This window comes from Hylobates moloch, unplaced genomic scaffold (genome assembly GCF_009828535.3).
Source record: "Hylobates moloch isolate HMO894 unplaced genomic scaffold, HMol_V3 SCAFFOLD_19, whole genome shotgun sequence".
In the NCBI taxonomy this organism is placed as follows: Eukaryota; Metazoa; Chordata; class Mammalia; order Primates; family Hylobatidae; genus Hylobates; species Hylobates moloch.
Window position 1 is genome coordinate 35,112,893 of NW_026652294.1, and position 18,119 is coordinate 35,131,011.

General features: G+C 44.7%; 1 protein-coding gene across 5 annotated transcripts in view; it reads right to left on the bottom strand.

Annotated features, from left to right (window-relative positions):
- ZZEF1 (zinc finger ZZ-type and EF-hand domain containing 1) overlaps positions 1–18,119 on the bottom strand; it is a 136,898-nt gene that overhangs the window by 40,247 nt on the left and 78,532 nt on the right. For all 5 annotated transcript variants that reach the window (XR_009211131.1, XM_032138334.2, XM_032138333.2 and 2 more), the window contains exons 29-37: positions 17,131–17,599; positions 15,191–15,355; positions 11,604–11,723; positions 10,422–10,583; positions 8,625–8,754; positions 6,437–6,575; positions 4,346–4,511; positions 3,135–3,397; positions 2,075–2,226 (exon numbers count right to left, since the gene is read on the bottom strand). Coding sequence is in view for 4 of the 5 variants with exons in the window: in XM_032138334.2 (XP_031994225.1) it covers positions 2,075–2,226; positions 3,135–3,397; positions 4,346–4,511; positions 6,437–6,575; positions 8,625–8,754; positions 10,422–10,583; positions 11,604–11,723; positions 15,191–15,355; positions 17,131–17,599 (1,766 nt within the window). In the remaining variant the exon portion in view is untranslated. The remainder of the gene's footprint in view (positions 1–2,074; positions 2,227–3,134; positions 3,398–4,345; positions 4,512–6,436; positions 6,576–8,624; positions 8,755–10,421; positions 10,584–11,603; positions 11,724–15,190; positions 15,356–17,130; positions 17,600–18,119) is intronic.

Consider the following 18,119-nt stretch of genomic DNA (forward strand, 5'->3'; position numbering starts at 1 on the left):
CCCAAACATGGGACAATTTGAGCATCAAAATAAATAATGGGTCAGGCACAGTGGCTCAGGCCTGTAATCCTAGCACTTTGGGTGACTGAGGCAGATGGATTGCTTGAGTCCAGGAGTTCGAGACCAACCGGGTAACATGGCAAAACCCTATCCCTACAAAAACTACAAAATTAACTGGCATGATGGCATGCACCTGTAGTCCCAGTTACTCGAGAGGCTGAGGTGGGAGGATCGTTTGAGCCCAGGAGGCAGAGGTTGCAGTGAGCCAAGATCATACCACTGCACTCCAGCCTGGGTAACAGAGTGAGACCCTGTCTCAAAAAAAAAAAAAGAAAAGTAATAGATTTTTATCCATTGAATAAAAAAAAACCCTATGAGTCCATTCTGACATAAATAAAAGGATAAACGGGGAAGCACAGTGCTTATGGGTGGAAGGTTAGTTGTAAGATGCTGAGGGCTCACAAGAAGATACAAATATTCCCAGGCTCGAAGGTGAGGACTACTGATTAATCCCATTTCTCCTAACAATGTTCTCTTTGTTCCCATCACAATCCGTGGGTGGTTAAAGTGCCGCCTACAGAAGGGGATTCATGGAAAAAATGTGGACAGTTGAGAGACAGGCTTGATGATTATGTGGCCTGTCTTCTACTAACTCTCTGGCTGAATGGAAATAATAAAAATGTTCATGTTTCTGCTGGCCAGTTTTGCTTTTGTATTCCTCCACATGAGAATGGGACCTTGATGAGCTACAACCACCAGATGGGGGAATCCTTGAACTAGCAACCTGACAGACAGAGGACAGCAACATCAACGACCCCTGTGGCAGTCAAGGGCCTTTTCAGCAGAAACTCAAGCTCTGGAGGCAGCATCATAGAAACAATGGTGTGCTCTTCCATAAAACAATCTTTAGTGCCACTATCACAGGTTATACCTGGATCCAGAATGGCTTTTCTGTTTATGCAACTATGTGTAAATTACTGTGTCTACCTGGTAAACAGTAAGCATTCAGTAACACCTAATTGTTGACTGAATATAAATACAGCTACACAGATACAGTGTACACCATGGGCTAGGAATGACTTTTTTTTTTTTTTTTGAGATGGAGTCTTGCTCTGTCGCCCAGGTTGGAGTGCAGTGGCGCCATCTTGGCTCACTGCAACCTCCGCCTCCCGGGTTCAAGCGATTCCCCTGCCTCTCGAGTAGCTGGGACTACAGGCACGTGACACCAGCCTGGCTATTTTTTTTCTTTTTTTTGTATTTTTAGTAGAGACAGGGTTTCACCATGTTGGCCAGGCTGGTCTCGAACATCTGACCTCGTGATCTGCCCACCTTGGCCTCCCAAAGTGCTGGGATTACAGGCCACCATGCCTGGCCAATTAATTTCTTTAGGTGCATAATCTTGTTCAATTCTTACAAAAACTACCAGGAGACAGGTAATGGGAGTGGTTAACACAGATATGGAACTTACTATCAACTCTTCTAAGCACTTGACATACACTAGCTCAAAGTACGTAATATATACAACTCCTCACAATAAGCCTATGTTACAAGTATTATTATCATCATCCCCATTTTACAGATGAGAAAACTGAGGCAGGCTGGGTGCAGTGGCTAATGCCTGTAATCCCATCACTTTGGGAGGCCAAGGCCAGCAGATCACTTGAGCCCAGGAGTTCAAGACCACCCTGGGCAACATAGCAAAACCCTGTCTCTACAAAAAATACAAAAATTAGCCAGGCATGGTAGCACATGCCTGTGGCCCCAGGTACTCAGAAGGATGAAGTGGGAGGATCACTTCAGCCTGGGGAGGTCAAGGCTGCAGTGAGCCAAGATCACGCCACTGCACTCCAGCCTGGGCGACAGTGAGACCCCGTTTCAAAACAAAACAAAAGAAAATAAAACAAACACTGAAGAGATGAGAACAACATGCCCAAGGTTTGATGGAGCAGGCATGTGAATCCAGCAGTCTGGGTTAGGAGTCTGTGCTCTTAACCTCTCTGCTATGCTACACTGAGTGAATGGCTCTCTCTAGAGTTCAACCTGTGATTCTGTGTAGTAAAGAATCGTTATTTACATTGCCTGCTTCTGACAGCTCAGCACCCTGGACAGCTTTCTTCTCTAGCTGCTCCTCTGACGCTTGGGTGGGCACAGTGACTGGTAGGGCCTGATCTTCTGGGCTCGCGTCCCCATCTGGCAATACACCCAGCAGAGCTAGAGCTTTAAGGCCTATGTGGGAAGCAAATCAGAGAATGGTTAAAAGTTTTATAACGAGAGTTCTTTTCAGCAAGTGCCATAAGTTACTTTGCCATTATATAGAAATAGATGAATGAGTTCTGCACAAACAAATCCTAGAGGACTCAACATGAACATCCCTCGCTGTCTAAATCTACCTAGCTCCTCATCTCAGATGGTGAGAGGCTGAATAGCAAGGGACACCTGCACTTCATTAACAACAGAAGATAAAACATATAACAGGATTGTCTATTTAGAAAATAATCAACATTATACTTTTATAGTAGCCCCACACAATCAGACTGCTCAATTCTCACTGGCAAACGGGTACGGGAATTGCTCTAAGGTGCTGGTGTTACCCATGTGCTATCTCATACAGGCCTTGGTTTCCTAATGTTGACTAGAATGGGGATGCCATTATCTGAAGGAACTTAGATGTCTCCAAGGTTTAACTTTCAAGTTGTTTGCTTCCCACCACTCCTTAGTCAAGTCAGATTCATGTCGATATATTGCTAAACTATTTTACTTGTAAACAGCTCTCATCTAGAATACACTTGTATGGAAGCAGATTCACACTCCGGGTTAAGAAGCCTGGATTCTTTCAGCAAAGTTTGGTAGATTCAAATACTAGACTGCATCCACAGATATAAAGAGTTTTAATTATTATTTAAGATTAGTTTGAGGTATTAATTAATATTAGTTTCAGAGAAAAATGTTGAACTTCAATGCCAACATTTCTCTAAAATCCATCGGGGAACTTAAAAATTAAATTCCACACCAGGGTAAGCCCCTTTTGTGGAAAACTGGATTTTGTCACCTGTAAACTAAGCTTTACATCTGCCAAGGCTTTTTGTCACCAGCAACTGAGGGCTGGTTTTGGTTTCTGTGCATTGGGAAGTCACCTTTTCCCTGATGAGCCTTCATTAGACAGTCCCCGACGAGCTGCATGCACTGGCTCCGCAGGGTGGTGGCACTGCTGCGGGTCTGGGGGTCCAGCTTCTCCCCATCCACATCCTCTGCACTGGCCAGGTGGGCGCTATAGAGAGCCAGGGCAGCAAAGAGCAGCCAGGAGTAGTTATGGATATACGGCTGGATGAGCCTCTGCCGGTCACTGATCCGAATGGTTACCATTGGGTGGGCCGTGATGCTGTGGGTAGGCAAATGGCTGCAAAGGCAAGACACATGTAAAGCTTACAACCCTCCAAAAGCTTACAACCCTCCAAAAGCTTACGTGGCTCCAAACAGGAGCACAGGGCCTCAGGAGAGCATGTGGTCGCAACTGGGCATTAGTCACCTATAGGATGCGGTTACTGAAAATGGAAAGAAAGGTGTGGGCCCTCTCCCCAGAAAAATGAAGAAACACAAACACAAAACACGTCTTTCAGGGTTTCACAATCCCCAGAGGTTGTCTGCGGAAACCGGACTAAGGAAGAATTGCTTATTGTGATTTTGGAAGCTGTGGTAATAGCATTTTGGTAATGTGAATAAAACCCATAATTTTTAAAGGGGGTATAAAGTATGTAGGAAGGAAATCATTTAAGGCCTGGAATTTGCTTTATTTATTTATTTATTTATTTGAGATGGAGTCTCGCTCTGTCGCCCAGGCTGGAGTGCAGTGGCGCAAACTCAGCTCACTGCAACCTCCGCCTCCCGGGTTCAAGCGATTCTCCTGCCTCAGCCTCCCAAGTAGCTGGGATTACAGGCACCCGCCACCACACCCAGCTAATTTTTGTATTTTTAGTAGAGATGGGGTTTCTCCATGTTGGGCAGGCTGATCTCGAACTCCTGACCACAAGTGATGGTGCCCACCTTGGCCTCTCAAAGTGCTGGGATTATAGGCGTGAGCCACCAAGCCCAGTCCTGGAATTGGCTTTAAAATACTTTAACATAGAAAAAAAAAAAAGGAATAAACTAAGCACACATTACAAAATCTTCCTAACTGCTGAATCTGGGTAATGGGTACATGAAGGTTCACTGTGTTAGTCTCTTTACTTTTAGTTATGTTTAAATTTTTAAATAAAAAAAACTTTTTTTATAAAAAGAAAGAAGTCCCTTTTCAAGTGAAGGAACATGTAAAGAAAAGGCTTCATGGCGACGGTCATTTGAGACATACCCGTAGGAGTATTTCTTCGCTGCATAGCATCCATAGCAAAGATCAAAGTCATCGCAAACATTGCAATTCATCCTCCGGCCTATGATCAAACCCTGGCAGTGGTCACAGGTAAACTCCATGTTGACCATTTCATGGTTGTCTCCGTGGCCCTCAGGCTTCACCCCACCTGGGGAGAAACACAGCAGTGTGAGGGGATGAGGCAGAGGGCTCCTAGATGGGCTAGTTTCCAAACCCAAACCAATCCCAGCACCAGGGCCGTTCCCAAGTGACTGCTCAGGGATACAGGGCCCATAGGCATTCTCTGGAGACAGAGTGCTCTGTCTGGGTGGCTCGAGGCATACGAACGAGACTCTTGGCACAGAATTTCTTGGCAATGGTACAGTGAGATCAAATATATTATCAGGACTGCTGTTTGGTGGAAACAAGTCCACACGTTAATTTGTGAGCTGTCTCCTATGACCCCTCCACTATGAAAGAGTAAGCCTCTGTTGATGTATTCCTGTTAACAAGCACTGAGGACTGATCAGGATATTTGCTCTTCCTTTTTCACTCCAGAATCACAAATGAAAAGAGACTTCCAAAATAAAAAAATCAAAATAAAAAAATTAAAAAAGGGCCAGGCATTGTGGCTCATGCCTGTAGTCCCAGCACTTTGGGAGGCCAAGGCACGCGGATCGCTTGAGTCTAAGAGTTCAAGACCAGCCTGGGCAATATGGTGAAACCTCGTCTCTATTAAAAATACAAAAATTAGCCACGTGTGGTGGTAGGCACCTGTACTCTCAGCTACTTGGGAGGCTGAAGCAGGAAAATCACTTTAACCCAGGAGGCGGAAGTTGCAGTGAGCTGAGATGGCGCCACTGCACTCTAGCCTGAGTGACAGAGTGAGACTTTGTCTCGGGAAAACAAAAAACAAAAAACAAAAAAAAAAACCAGACCCAGACCCAGTGAGTGAGAGAGAATAACAGGAAAGAGATGGGCTGAACTGGTCTCCTTCTCACTCTAAGGCCCTTGGGCCCTTCTCACTCTAAGCTCTGTCATGGACCCTGCAGAATGCTCCTTGCACCTGGCCCACTTCTGTTCATTCTCACTGCCATGAACCCAGTGCAGGCTCCCACGCCTGTGTGAATACTGTGACTGATTTCCTAAAGGAGACTCTTAACACCGACAGAATCACCTTCCTCTAGCATGGCTCTCATCATGTTATTAATAATACCTACTTCAAAAACCTTCCCCGCTGTCTCTAGACTATTCAAACTCCTTAGCCTAGTATCTCGGGGTCCCACAATTGGGGACCCCACCTGTCTTAATCCATCGCTTAGTTGGGCAAACATTTCAGCACATCCATCTAAAGTCACTACAGACACTCCTCTGTCCCAGGGTTTGCTATGCCCTTGATGGTGATACCGTCCCCAACGTTTCCTACACATCATCCAGTTCTAACTTTCTTCAAAAACCAATTCTCATTCCACCCCCTTCAAAATCCTTCCCTGCAGCAATGCTGCTACTGCTTCTAAACTTTTCCAGAAACAATCTGTACCCTCATTTATAACTCAGCATACACATTCCTGTACTGGACTAGGCATTCTGTGGATCTGCCCAGTCCTCCTGCTGGACTGTAGATGGTTCCAGGGCAAGGGCTGTCTTTTACCACTGGGCCATACACAAAAAGGCCACTCAGGTGTGCACTACTGTGCATCTGTTTTACCTCAGCACCTACAAGTCAAGTGTGTGAGAGGATTTCTGAAGCTTGCTTGTGTATGTGTGTGTGTATTTTGCTACATGTAAACACTGCATGATTCAGAAGCAAACACTATTTCCTGAAAACTCCACTGAACATACATACACTTGCCCCGAGTGTTTATTAAGTGGCTACACCCAGCATGATAGAAGAAGGAAGCACGACAGGTATTAGGGCTGTGGAGCTTTTCATTTAGTTGAGGAGATAAGGCTCATGTTCACCAAGAAGTCAGAGAAACTACCACTGGGCAGTACTTTGATTTAGCACACTGAGAGTTTTTAAAAATGACAAGATCACAGAAATTAGAAGTGATATTGCCTTTGGATACGGCATACTCAGTTCATGAAATTTACCTAGGAAGCAAGTTTTGCAGAGATCCATGTCGCTGCACTGCAGACAGCGGTATCGATGCCAGGGGGCGATCTCATCACACCCATCACAAGAGATGTCCACATTTAACAGGTCACAGTAGCGAGCAATAAACATGTGCATCTGTAAGGCCAAACAAATACGATTAACTGATAGATTTTCTAAGTGGCCACAATTCACTAATCAATTCCTCCATTCAATAGGCACTGTACTAGGTGCTAGGATTTGATGATGAATAAGCTCCTCAGTGTCTAGTTGGGAATTCCATCAAGGAGGTGATGACCATTTAGTATGTCCAGTGCTTTCACAGGAAAATGCAGGAGGCTTAGAGGACAGAGGACTATGGCTACCAATGGGTATTCGGAAGGCCAAAGAAGGTTTTCCAAAGGAGATAATTCCTCAGCTGAGACCCAAAGGACAAACAGGTACTAGATGGGTGGGGGTAAGGGAGGTGGGCATGTCAGATAGGAATAGCAAATTTGACAGACAGCAAAAAGGGGACGAGAGACGGGTTTATGAAATTGGCATGACTCAGTGTGTCGAATACAGCACAGAGGGGAATAGTCAGATGAAGAGAGAAAGGTTAAACCACAAAGGGCCTTGAATGTTAGTCTTAGGAGTTACAGATTGTTTTTAGACAGAAGAGTAATGTGATCGGACTGGAGTGCTCTAATGGTTCTTCTGGAAGTTGAGGAAAGAATGGATCAAAGGGGGCAAGCCTGGACTCAGGGAGACTGACCATGACCAAAGTGTTAAAGGAACCCCATGGCACATTATAAGGGCTGGGACTGAGTAGTAAGCGGGATGGTGAAAGGTGCGTAGATTTGAGGTGTTGAGGCAGTAGTGGGAAACCTTGGTGACTGACTGGATATGGGGATCAGTAAAAGGGAAGAAAGTTTCTGGCTTGGGTACATGGTTGGACAATGGTAGTGTTCACAGATACAGGAAACACTGCAAAAGGAGTATAGTCCCTGGCACTTACAGGCAAACTTTCTGCAGGGATAGTCTGGGTACTGTTTAATGAGCAAACAAATTGCTTTACTGGAAAGTACTTGGACTACAGTATTGTTTCTCTTTAGGGCCTGGAAATGAGGGATCTAAATCAGTAGGTCATACAGTAGACCAGAGCAAATATGCCAAGTCACCTTAGAACTACAGAACTCCCAAAAGGTATTAACGTATGAGAGAGAAAAAGCCACAAAGGCCCACTTGGCAAGCTCCGTCCAAGCACCACAGTGGTGCTATGTGAACAAAGTGGTTGGCACATAGTAGGCACTCGATACTTAGAAAATGAATGAATCTGAGGCAGCAGATGCTTGGCACATGTGGTAGCGATGGATTTAACACCTGACGTGGAGATGGACACAGTGGGCTACCTGAGCCTGAGCCTTTGCACATCTGAATCATGCAGCTCTGATGCCCTCTCTATATATACGGCTGCTCCCATGCTCACCAGGCAGCCTTCTGATGGAAACGTGGCTTCCCACGCTGCTTGTCCACAGGAAGAGAATGTGCTGCTCCAAGGACACTAGAGCCCAGGCCCTCCAGCAATTCTATTTCTCACTGTAAATTAGTAAATTGGCATCTCATATTGTACATCAGATTTAAGAGCCAATTTTCCAATGAGTCTAGCTCTATGGCAGGGAGCCACTCTGAGTGTAGTCAAATCAGGATTTACAGCCCCTCAGGTTAAAGGTTAAACACCAGACGCTAGGGCAGCAATCCCCCTTTTTGGCACCAGGGACCAATTACGTAGAAGACAATTTCTGCACAGGACCGGGAGGGGGATGGTTTCGGGATGAAACTGTTCCACCTCAGATCATCAGTCATTAGATTCTAATAAGGAGCGCACAAACTAGATAGATCCCTTGCGCACAAACTAGATCCCTCGCATGCACAGTTTATTGTGGGCTCATGCTCCCGTTCACGGGATTGGATTTCAATCCAATGCTGCAGCTGATCTGACAGGAGGCGGAGCTCAGCCTCCCTCACTTGCCCGCTGCTCACTAGCCTGCATTCGGTTGCATTCAGCAGTTGGGGACCCCTTCGCTAGGGTATTGAATGCCACCTGCAGCCCTCTCAGGAAAGAGCCTGCCAGCACCCCCCCAGGCAAACTCTCCTCTCCAAACTCCTAGCAAATCACTTCAGAGTACTCTAGTTGAGAGGTCTTACTTTCCTCTGCTTCTCTGGATCTTCCTGGGCTATTTTTTCATACCAGGCCTCAAACATGCCATCCTGACACTCATCCATCCATTCTGAATTCTGCTTGGCATCAGCAAGCTCATCTTCTTCACTCCATTGGCTGAAAGAAGGACATAAAGAGAGAAAAGCATGCCTCTCCCAATCACCAAGGAAAGTACCGGTTAGCAGACTCTGTGTCTATAGGTCTATTATATTGGACATTTTTTAACTTCTGAGAGGGAAAGGTCAACTGCTTTTCAAAGCCCCAGGATTTGTCAAATATTTGGCAGATATATGCCAAGAAAGAAGGAGAAGCCCTTTCCAGAGTAGACGATAAGGCATGAGAGATTAAGAGTTTGAAAGGTTGTACCACATGGCATAATTCCACTGGACAATCATTTATGGTGAACCTACTATGTGCCAGGCACTAGGGCCAAATAAAGTTAGTTTTTTTTTTTTTTTTTTTTTTTTTAGTCTGATTTAGACACGCTCAGCATATCCTGGTGGAATCAGTATGAGAAGGGAATCAGGAGACACCGTGACTTCAGCTCTACCACCAGCTGCTGTGAGACCTTGACACACGACTCAGCCCTGGTCCTCAGTCTCTCCATTCCAGACGAGATCAGGTGCATTCAGGGTGGTATGGCCATAGACAGTTTCCTCATTTCAAATAAAGCGCTTCAGATAGATAATCTTATAAGTTCCTTTCGGATGCAAAATTGTAAATTTCCGTAATTTCCGTTTACAGCTTGTTTTAACAAACAGAACTTTAAACAGAAAAAGATTTGCTTAATAGCAAATACAAAATATTTACCAAGCTATAAATACACATTCATTCATTCATGCATTCCAACAAAATGGTTTTAGGCCTATACTCATACTTAAGCTTTGCGCTAGGTGCCACGAGGGCTTGCTGTAAAGGGCGTGCTTCCTTCCCTGAGGACTGTGGCATGCAGGGAGACAAAGTGAGAAAGTGCGAGCAGGCCCACAGCCAAGATCCACAAGCTGATGCCCCCCAGTGCTGCCCCCTGTCTCTACCAACGGAGTTCTAACAGCGAGGCAACGGCTGAGGTTTGTGAACTAAAGAGACAGCTCTAATTCTGTCCCCCTTTCCCTTGGAACAGCTCTCCTAAGAGAGTGGAGACTGTCCCGGTGTTGACTCATTCATTTACTTCCTCCCACTTCTCTCCTCTTAGCGCACTCCCTCTCCCCTTCTCCTCTTCTTTCTTTTCTACACATGAATGGCCACGAATAGGGAAGTGGATTTGAGCAGAGAAGAGAGATACGGGCCAAATCAGAGGAAAAAACCGTTCCTACACGATTTTTTTCTAACTGAGGTCCTTATAATGTGCAAGAAGTTAGAGTGGCTGACATAACACATACATGTAACAAAAATTATGGAAAAGGATTTCCCAATGCAACAAGCTATACTAAGATCACCAAAATGCAGAGGGTTCTCGGCCTCAGAGCTCACGAGATCACCACCACCAATGTACACAGCTCTACCGCATGCCAGACGCGGTTCTAAACACTGAAATATATAACTCGGGTACTCGTCACAACAAGCCTCAGAGGCAGCACCATTGTTATCTCCAGCTCTGAAGATGAGGAAACTGAGGCACAGAGGGATTATACGACTTGCGCAAGGCCACTCGGCTAGGATGTGGCAAAGCCAAGATGTGACACAGACAGTCTAGCTCCGGAGTCTGTGCTCTTAACACCCCCACCACGTTCCTAGCGTTTCATAACCTACATTAGGAACTGCAGAGCGCAGGACCGTGCTCTTACCTGATCACACTGTCATGGACACTTATATTTTCCTGTGACATTTTCATGAGGAGATCTGGTAACTGAATATCAACAAAGAAGGCGAGATCACTGGGTTCCCAGCCCATATCCAAAAGATGAAGCAGGGCTGTTTGAACACAGGATAAGGCAGGGAGCAAGGACCTAAAGGGGCCATGAAAGTGACCATTAGCAGAGCTGCTTATTACCAACAGAGGCAACAGAAGCAACTCAAGTAGGTGACCTGGTTTGCGATTGAAAGCAGAAGGCAACTTCACATTGCTGATTTGGGTTCCTTTGAAATTCCTCATACTCCACACAAATATTCTTCAAAGCTTAAGCAAAATAACTCTGAAAGGTGTAAAGTAAGGTTTCCACCCTGCCAGGACCACCATAGGGGTATGTTATGGTAAAGAACTGATAAGTAAAAATCACCTTCTGATAAACTGCAAGATCAGGGCCAGCTCCACATTAGCCAAGATTATGCAGTTTAGATTTACAGAAGAATCATTTGATTTAAGGCTTATGTCTAAACCATTTACTAAGAGGACTGGGAAATGGCTTTATACTCCAGTTTTCAAACTGCACATAATACATAATATACTGGCTGGGCGTGGTGACTCATGACTGTAATTCCAGCACTTTGGGAGGCCGAGGCAGGCAGACTGCTTGAGCCCAGGAGCTCAATGCCAGCCTGAGCAACATGGCAAAATCCCGTTTCTACAAAACATAAAGAAAATCAGCCGGGCATGGTGGCATGCGCCTGTAGTCCCAACTACTCAGGAAGCTGAGGTGAGTGGATCAATTGAGCCTGGGAGGTCCAGGCTGTAGTGAGCCACGATTGAGTCACTGCACTCTAGCCTGGGTGACAGCATGAGGCCCTGTCTCAAAACAAACCAAAAAAACCCTAATATACCAAAAAAGAAAATAATAGGCTATAAATTCTTAGAAAAACCCAGACTCAACCCCTTAAAAAGAAAATATACACACCAGACAGAAAAAGGACTGGGAGAAAATATACGAATAAGTTAATGTTAGTGATTAGCTCTCTAGGTGGTAACATTAGAGGTTATTTTTATTTTATTCTTTGTGCTTTTTGGTATTTTTGACAGTGAACATATATTTCTTTTATAATCAGAAAAAAATACATTTTTTTTCTCTAGAAATGATAAAGTTATCCAGTACCTGTCATTTAGGCTACTAAATCCTTTAACTGCTTTGACCAAAAACAGAACAAGTTGATAGTAAGTGTCTCGAATTTCTTTGTGTAGCTCAGCACCACAGCCTTCCAGGTGTCCAAAATAACTAGAAACAGAGGAAATCACTAATTCACTTAATTGCCGGAACATCTTTTTCTTAATAATAATCATGATTTCTTACATGAAAAAGAGCAAGTGGCAGTAAGCTGAACCAAGCGGCACAGGAACTTAAGTAAATACAAATATAATACCTATAGAAGGTAACGCACAAAACAGCAAGTGAATCCCTTTGACTGGCTCAAGAGAGTTACCCAGAAACATGGAGATGAGATTATTTATCTTGTTTGTGAATATAAACCCATCCCTCCCACCACTACTTGGGTGCCAGATACTGTATTAAGTATTTTTCACAAATTACCTCATTTGGTCCTCTCCACACAATCACGCTCACCCCTCTGCCTCCCTTCATTGATGACTTTGGCACCAACCTCATTGTCTTTTCTACCATGATCCTGGCCATCTTGGTGACTTCAACATCCATGAAAATGATGTCTCCATTCCTTTTTCCCTCAATTCTCTGCCATCTGCATCTCCAGTGATCTTCTCTTCCACGCCCTTAGCCATCCCAGTTTGATGGTCATTGCCCAGACCTTGTTATCATGTGATGACATCATCTCTGATACATTGATGCCAGAGCACCCTACTCTGACCCCAGCTCTCCTGCTCACCCAGGTAGGACTCCAATAGCAGCCCTTTCTTCAATACCGGGGGCGTCAGCACAGGACGCTGCCTCATGTTCACCATCTACTACTCCCGCCGTGCTTTCTCTCTGCTCCCTTCTCAGCTTACATTCCATGGCCCATAATCATACCTTAGCAAACACTAACTCCCGTGTCCCTTCCTTCCTCCATGTACTTGCCTGAGAAATCTTATACCTATATCAAAACCGCTGAATGTCGTGGAGGAAACACCATACAAGTAAGCTGACTAGTATGACTTTAAATTTACAACCATAATGATCAAATAAGCCCTCAAAATTGTCAGGCAATTCAGTAGACTGGCTTTCTCAATTTTCATTACTATCAAACCTTCCCATAGGCCGGGCATGGTGGCTCACACCTGTAATCCCATCACTTAGGGAGGCTGAGCCGGGCAGATCAGTTGAGGTCAGGAGTTCAAGACCAGCCTGGCCAACATGGGGAAACCCGGTGTCTATTAAAAATACAAAAATTAGCCGGGCGTGGTGGCACACACTTAGGAGGCCAAGGCGGGAGGATCACTTGAACCTGGGATACAGAGGCCACAGTGAGCCGAGATCGTGCCACCGCACTCCAGCCTGGGCGACACAGCGAGACTCTTGTCTCAAGACAAAAAACAAACAAACAACAACAACAACAACAAAAAACAAACAAAAAACCCAACTCCCCACCCCCACCAAAAAACCCCTTCCTGCTTCTCCTGATGCCACTACCTCCTTCTCATCTTTCCATTCTCTCTGATGACTATCCTTATATTTTATTTTTTAAAAGAGAAACAGGTATCTTGAGAAAGAAAACTAACAATCACATAGGAATTCCCTTACCTTTGCACCACCAAATATCTACCAGCCAAGTTGTGGACACTGTGTGTCCTATCTCCCCCGCTACTACAGATAGAGCCTCCCTGGTTCAATCAAAGGCCAATCTCTTAACTTATACAACTGCTGCTGCAAATTATCCCCTCTCTTCCTGCATCAAGTTTCCTTATCACTGATTCATTCCCACCCACATACAGAAGTACTCTTACATCTCTTTGAAACCCTCAGTTGACCTCACATCGCCCTCCAAAAACTTCCCCGTTTCTCTGCTCCCTTTGAGGCCAAATTTCTTAAACTAAATGTCTGTAGTCTCTCCATTTTATCACCCTCATTCTCACTGGCCTTCTGGCCAAAGGCTCCAGTAAGACTGCTGCCAAATCCAGTGTGTTTTTATCTCTTTCGAACTCTCACATTAGCATTTGACACAACCGATCATTCTTATCTTTTTTTTTTTTTTTTTTTTTCCCCCAGGAAGGGCACTCACCTGACATTCTTATCTTTTGAGATCCATTCTTCTCTTGACTTCTGGGACAACAGCATCCCTTGGTTTTTGATCTACCTGACTGGCCACTGCTTCTCGATCTCCTTAGCTGACACTCCTTTCTCTGCTTGACTTCTAAGTAAAAAAGTGTCCCTAAGGCTCAGTCCTAGGCCCCTTCTTGTCCATCTCTGCACTCTTTCTAGGAGGTCTTATGGCTCTAAATGTCATCTACATGCCAACTGCATCCAAATTCTATCCCTAGTCCTGACTTCTTTCCGTAACTTTAGTTAAAACGCTGACCTCTGTTTTCTCAATATCTTTACTTGGTATCTTTACAAAAAAGATTTCCAGCTTAACATGGCCAAAACAAAACTTTTGATTTTCACCCCAATCTGTTTCTTCCATACTCTTTCCCTCAGTAAAACGCATCACTATCCACCAGCTGCTCACTCCCAAATCCTAGGAGTTTCCCATGATTCCTTTCCTTCATTTACCCTCTCCATCTTAACCATCCATAAATCCTGACAATTCTACCTCTAAAATACATTCTGAATCTCATCCTTTCCTCCCCATCTCCAGTACTATTCTCTGGATCAAACCACCATCATCTCTTGCCTGGACTACTGCCACAGACTCCTAACTGCTTTTCTTATTTCCACCCCTTTTCACACAGTAGCCAGGGGCACCTTTTATAAATATAAAACAAAGTGTGATCCTCCTGGGCTTCAAAATCTCCAGTGGCTTCCCAACTACAACTTGGTATAAAATTGAAATACTTTATAGTGATAAGGGTCCTGCCTTTCTGACCTTATCCCATCCCATTTTCCCTGTCACTCAGCCACACTGGTTTTCTCTCTGTTCCTTGGACTAACTCCCCACTCTGCAGCCTTTGCACTGTTCCTTCTGCCTTCAAGGCTCTTCTCTCTGATCTTAGCTGGTCATTCACCTCTTGGCTTTCATCTCCTCAGCCTGCCTTCCCTGACCATCCAAACTAGGTCACTGTATTAATCACCACATAACAATATCACTATCTGGTATTTTTTCATTTATTTGTTTTTTTGTCTCTCTCTCCCCTCAATATAATGTAAAATCTGCCTTGTCTACTGCTGCATAACACCCACAAGACATTCTAGCACACTAGACACTCAAAAGGTATTTACTGAGTTAATCTTAAGAACCACCTTTTGAGGTACTCAGATTAATATCATTTCTGTAAGCCTTATATTTAGCTCACAGCTTCCAGGAGCCAAATGATGCATGAGTATATGAGGAATGCAATTCTCACCACCTGGTAAAGTAAAGCTGATCAACTCACCAGGAGGAATAAACATGTTCCTGGCAGTTACATATTAAAAGGATACAACCCATGTTTCCTTGGGACGAGAGAATGAATTAACCAAAAATGTACATTTGTATCCTACATAGAAATGATGCCGCTATTAATTGGAGAAGACAATCAGGATTTATTTACAATGATCTTTGTTGTTTTCCTTCTGGACCTGTCCTTTGTACTTACTTGGTAAAATCTTTCTGGCAGGTCAGAAGCTCCAACAGGAAAAGTATGAAAGGTGGATGGAAGCAGTGGGGCTGCCCAAGGGATTCTGCACAGTACTGAGTTATCTTCAGGACTTCCAGGATGCTCTGGGCCTGGGCCTTCCTCAGAGAAAGAACCTTCACAACACTGGAGACACAATGCAAGTCAGGAACACCCAGAAAACTCTTCAGCTGGGGCAGAAGGACAATATCCCCCCCAAAGCCCTGATGCCATATATCAAAGAGGAAATACTATTGTGAGGTATTACAAACACCATGTAGGAGGAGTACCAATACCTCTTTACTATTTTTAAGTCATCACTCAGCAGCACTACAAATCAGTTCATGCCAACTGTCCAGAAGTCCAACAACTCATTATTCATTTAATTCATTAAGTTATTCAGTAACTTAATGAATTAAAAAGGAACACTGATATTTTCACTTTCCATAGAGACAAAGCCTTAATTCTTAGGACAGGAAATTCCTCACTAACTTAAACATGCAAGACTTCCAGAGATATAGGCCTATGAACAAATAATTTGGTTGGAAAATATCAAATCCTGGCTGGGTGTGGTGGCTCATGCCTGTAACCCTTTGATGCAGAAAGATTCCTTGAGCCCAGGCATTCGAGACCAGCCTGGGTAACATAGGGCAGCCACGTTTCCAGAAAATACCAAATCCAAATTTCTCCCTGGGTTAAAATAAGACAATTTTATAAGTGGCAGCTACCAAAAAAATGCTTCCTTTTAAAATTCTAATGGTACATTCTTGAGATACACTTTATAAACAGTATAATATATAAATCTTACATGAAAAAATATCTTTTTTTTTTTTTTTGAGACAGTCTTGCTCTATCACCCAGGCTGGAGTTAAGTGGCATAATCATGACTTACTGTAGCCTCAACCTACCTGGCTCAAGTGATCCCCCTGCCTCAGCCTCCCAGGTAGCTGGGACTACGGGCAGGTGCTACCACACTCAGGTAATTTTTTTTTTTTTTTTTGAGACAGAGTCTTGCTCTGTCGCCCAGGTTGGAGTACAGTGGCGTGATCTCGGCTCATTGCAACCTCCACCTTCCAACTTAGAGCAATTCTCCTGCCTCAGCCTCCTGAGTAGCTGGGATTATAGACGTCCACCACTATGCCCAGCTAATTTTTGTATTTTTAGTAGAGACGGGGTTTCACCATGTTGGCCAGGCAGGTCTCGAACTCCTGACCTCAGGTGATCCGCCTGCCTCAGCCTCCCAAATTGCTGGGATTACAGGTGTGAGCCACTCACTGCGCCCAGCCTCAGCTAATTTTTAAAAAAAATTTTTTGTAGATGGCGGGGGGTGCGGGGGGTGGGTCTCACTATGTTGCCCAGGTTGGTCTTGAACTCCTGACCCCAAGTGATCCTCCCACTTTGGCCTCCCAAACTGCTGAGATTATAGGCATGAATCACCGTGCCCACCCAAAAATTACTTCTTTAAAGAAAAAAAAAAAAAATCAAAACTTTTCTTGGATATTCTAAAACAAGTCTTAATCTATCCTAAATATTATTTGTTCTTTTTTTTTTTTTTGAGACGGAGTCTTGCTCTGTCACCCAGGCTGGAGTGCAGTGGCACAATCTCGGCTCACTGCAAGCTCCGCCTCCCGGGTTCATGCCATTCTCCTGCCTCAGCCTCTCTGAGTAGCTGGGACTACAGGCGCCCGCCACCGCGCCCGGCTAATTTTTTGTATTTTTATTAGAGACGGGGTTTCACTGTGGTCTCGATCGCCTGACCTCATGATCCGCCCGCCTTGGCCTCCCAAAGTACTGGGATTACAAGCGTGAGCCACCGCGCCCGGCCTATTTGTTCGTTTTTAACATGAACTTCAAGCCTCTGACTAGACTGGGTACCCACGGCTTAAAAAGAGAAAGCAACAGGAAGGTAACGACTGGCTTACCTCCTGTGCGAGAGCGACTGATCCTTAATGAAGTCCATGACGTCCTTCAGCACAGGGTATTTCTCTTTCACTGTGGGCACCAGTCTGGCCTCCTCCATGGATCGAAAGGAGAGCAGCCGGAGTCGCCCTCGGGTGAAGGGAGGCCGGCGGGTGGGTGTGGAAGGTGACAAGGGCTCTTCAGCTGTGGCAGGGGACACGTCTGCAGCAGGAAGGCCACTGCTGGACGGCAGCTTTGGCTGGGTGTCCAAGCCAGGACTCCAGTCTCCTGTGGCAGGGGGTGCTGCTTCAGTGGGAGATACTGAGGCTTGGAAATGCTCTTCCACCACAGAGCTTGTCCTCTGACGCTTGTCGAGTGGCTGGAGATGACTGGTTTCATCAGCAGTCTCCAACTTTTCGCAGCTTTCTTTTGCACTTATGCCCGTGGGCAGAAATTTTAGTAATAGAAGACTCTTCTCAATACACTCTTTTGCTAGATGCAAACAAGAATCATAATTGAAAAAGAAAAAGTTAAAATTATGGGGGAGGGGGGAGCGGGAGGGATAGCATTAGGAAATATACCTAATGTAAATGACGAGTTATGGGGTGCAGCACACCAACATGGCACATGTATACATATGTAACAAACCAGCACGTTGTGCACAAGTACACTAGAATTTAAAGTTAAAAAAAAAAAAAAGTTTAAATTTACTGCCTACTTCTGGAGAGAAAATAAGTTAAATGTCACAATTTAGGGCAAGAGACAGCTTCATGAATAAAATGATATAGGCCTGGTGTGGTGGCTCACACCTGTAATCCCAGCACTTTGGGAGGCCAAGGCGGGAGGATCACTTGGGGTGATACCTCAGCGTGGGTAACATGGTGAAACCCCATCTCTATAAGAAACACAATAAATTAACCAAACATGGTGGCACACGCCTACAATCTTATCTACTTGGGAGGCTGAGGCCGAAGGATTGCTTGAGTCTGAGAAGTTGAAGCTGCAGTGAGCC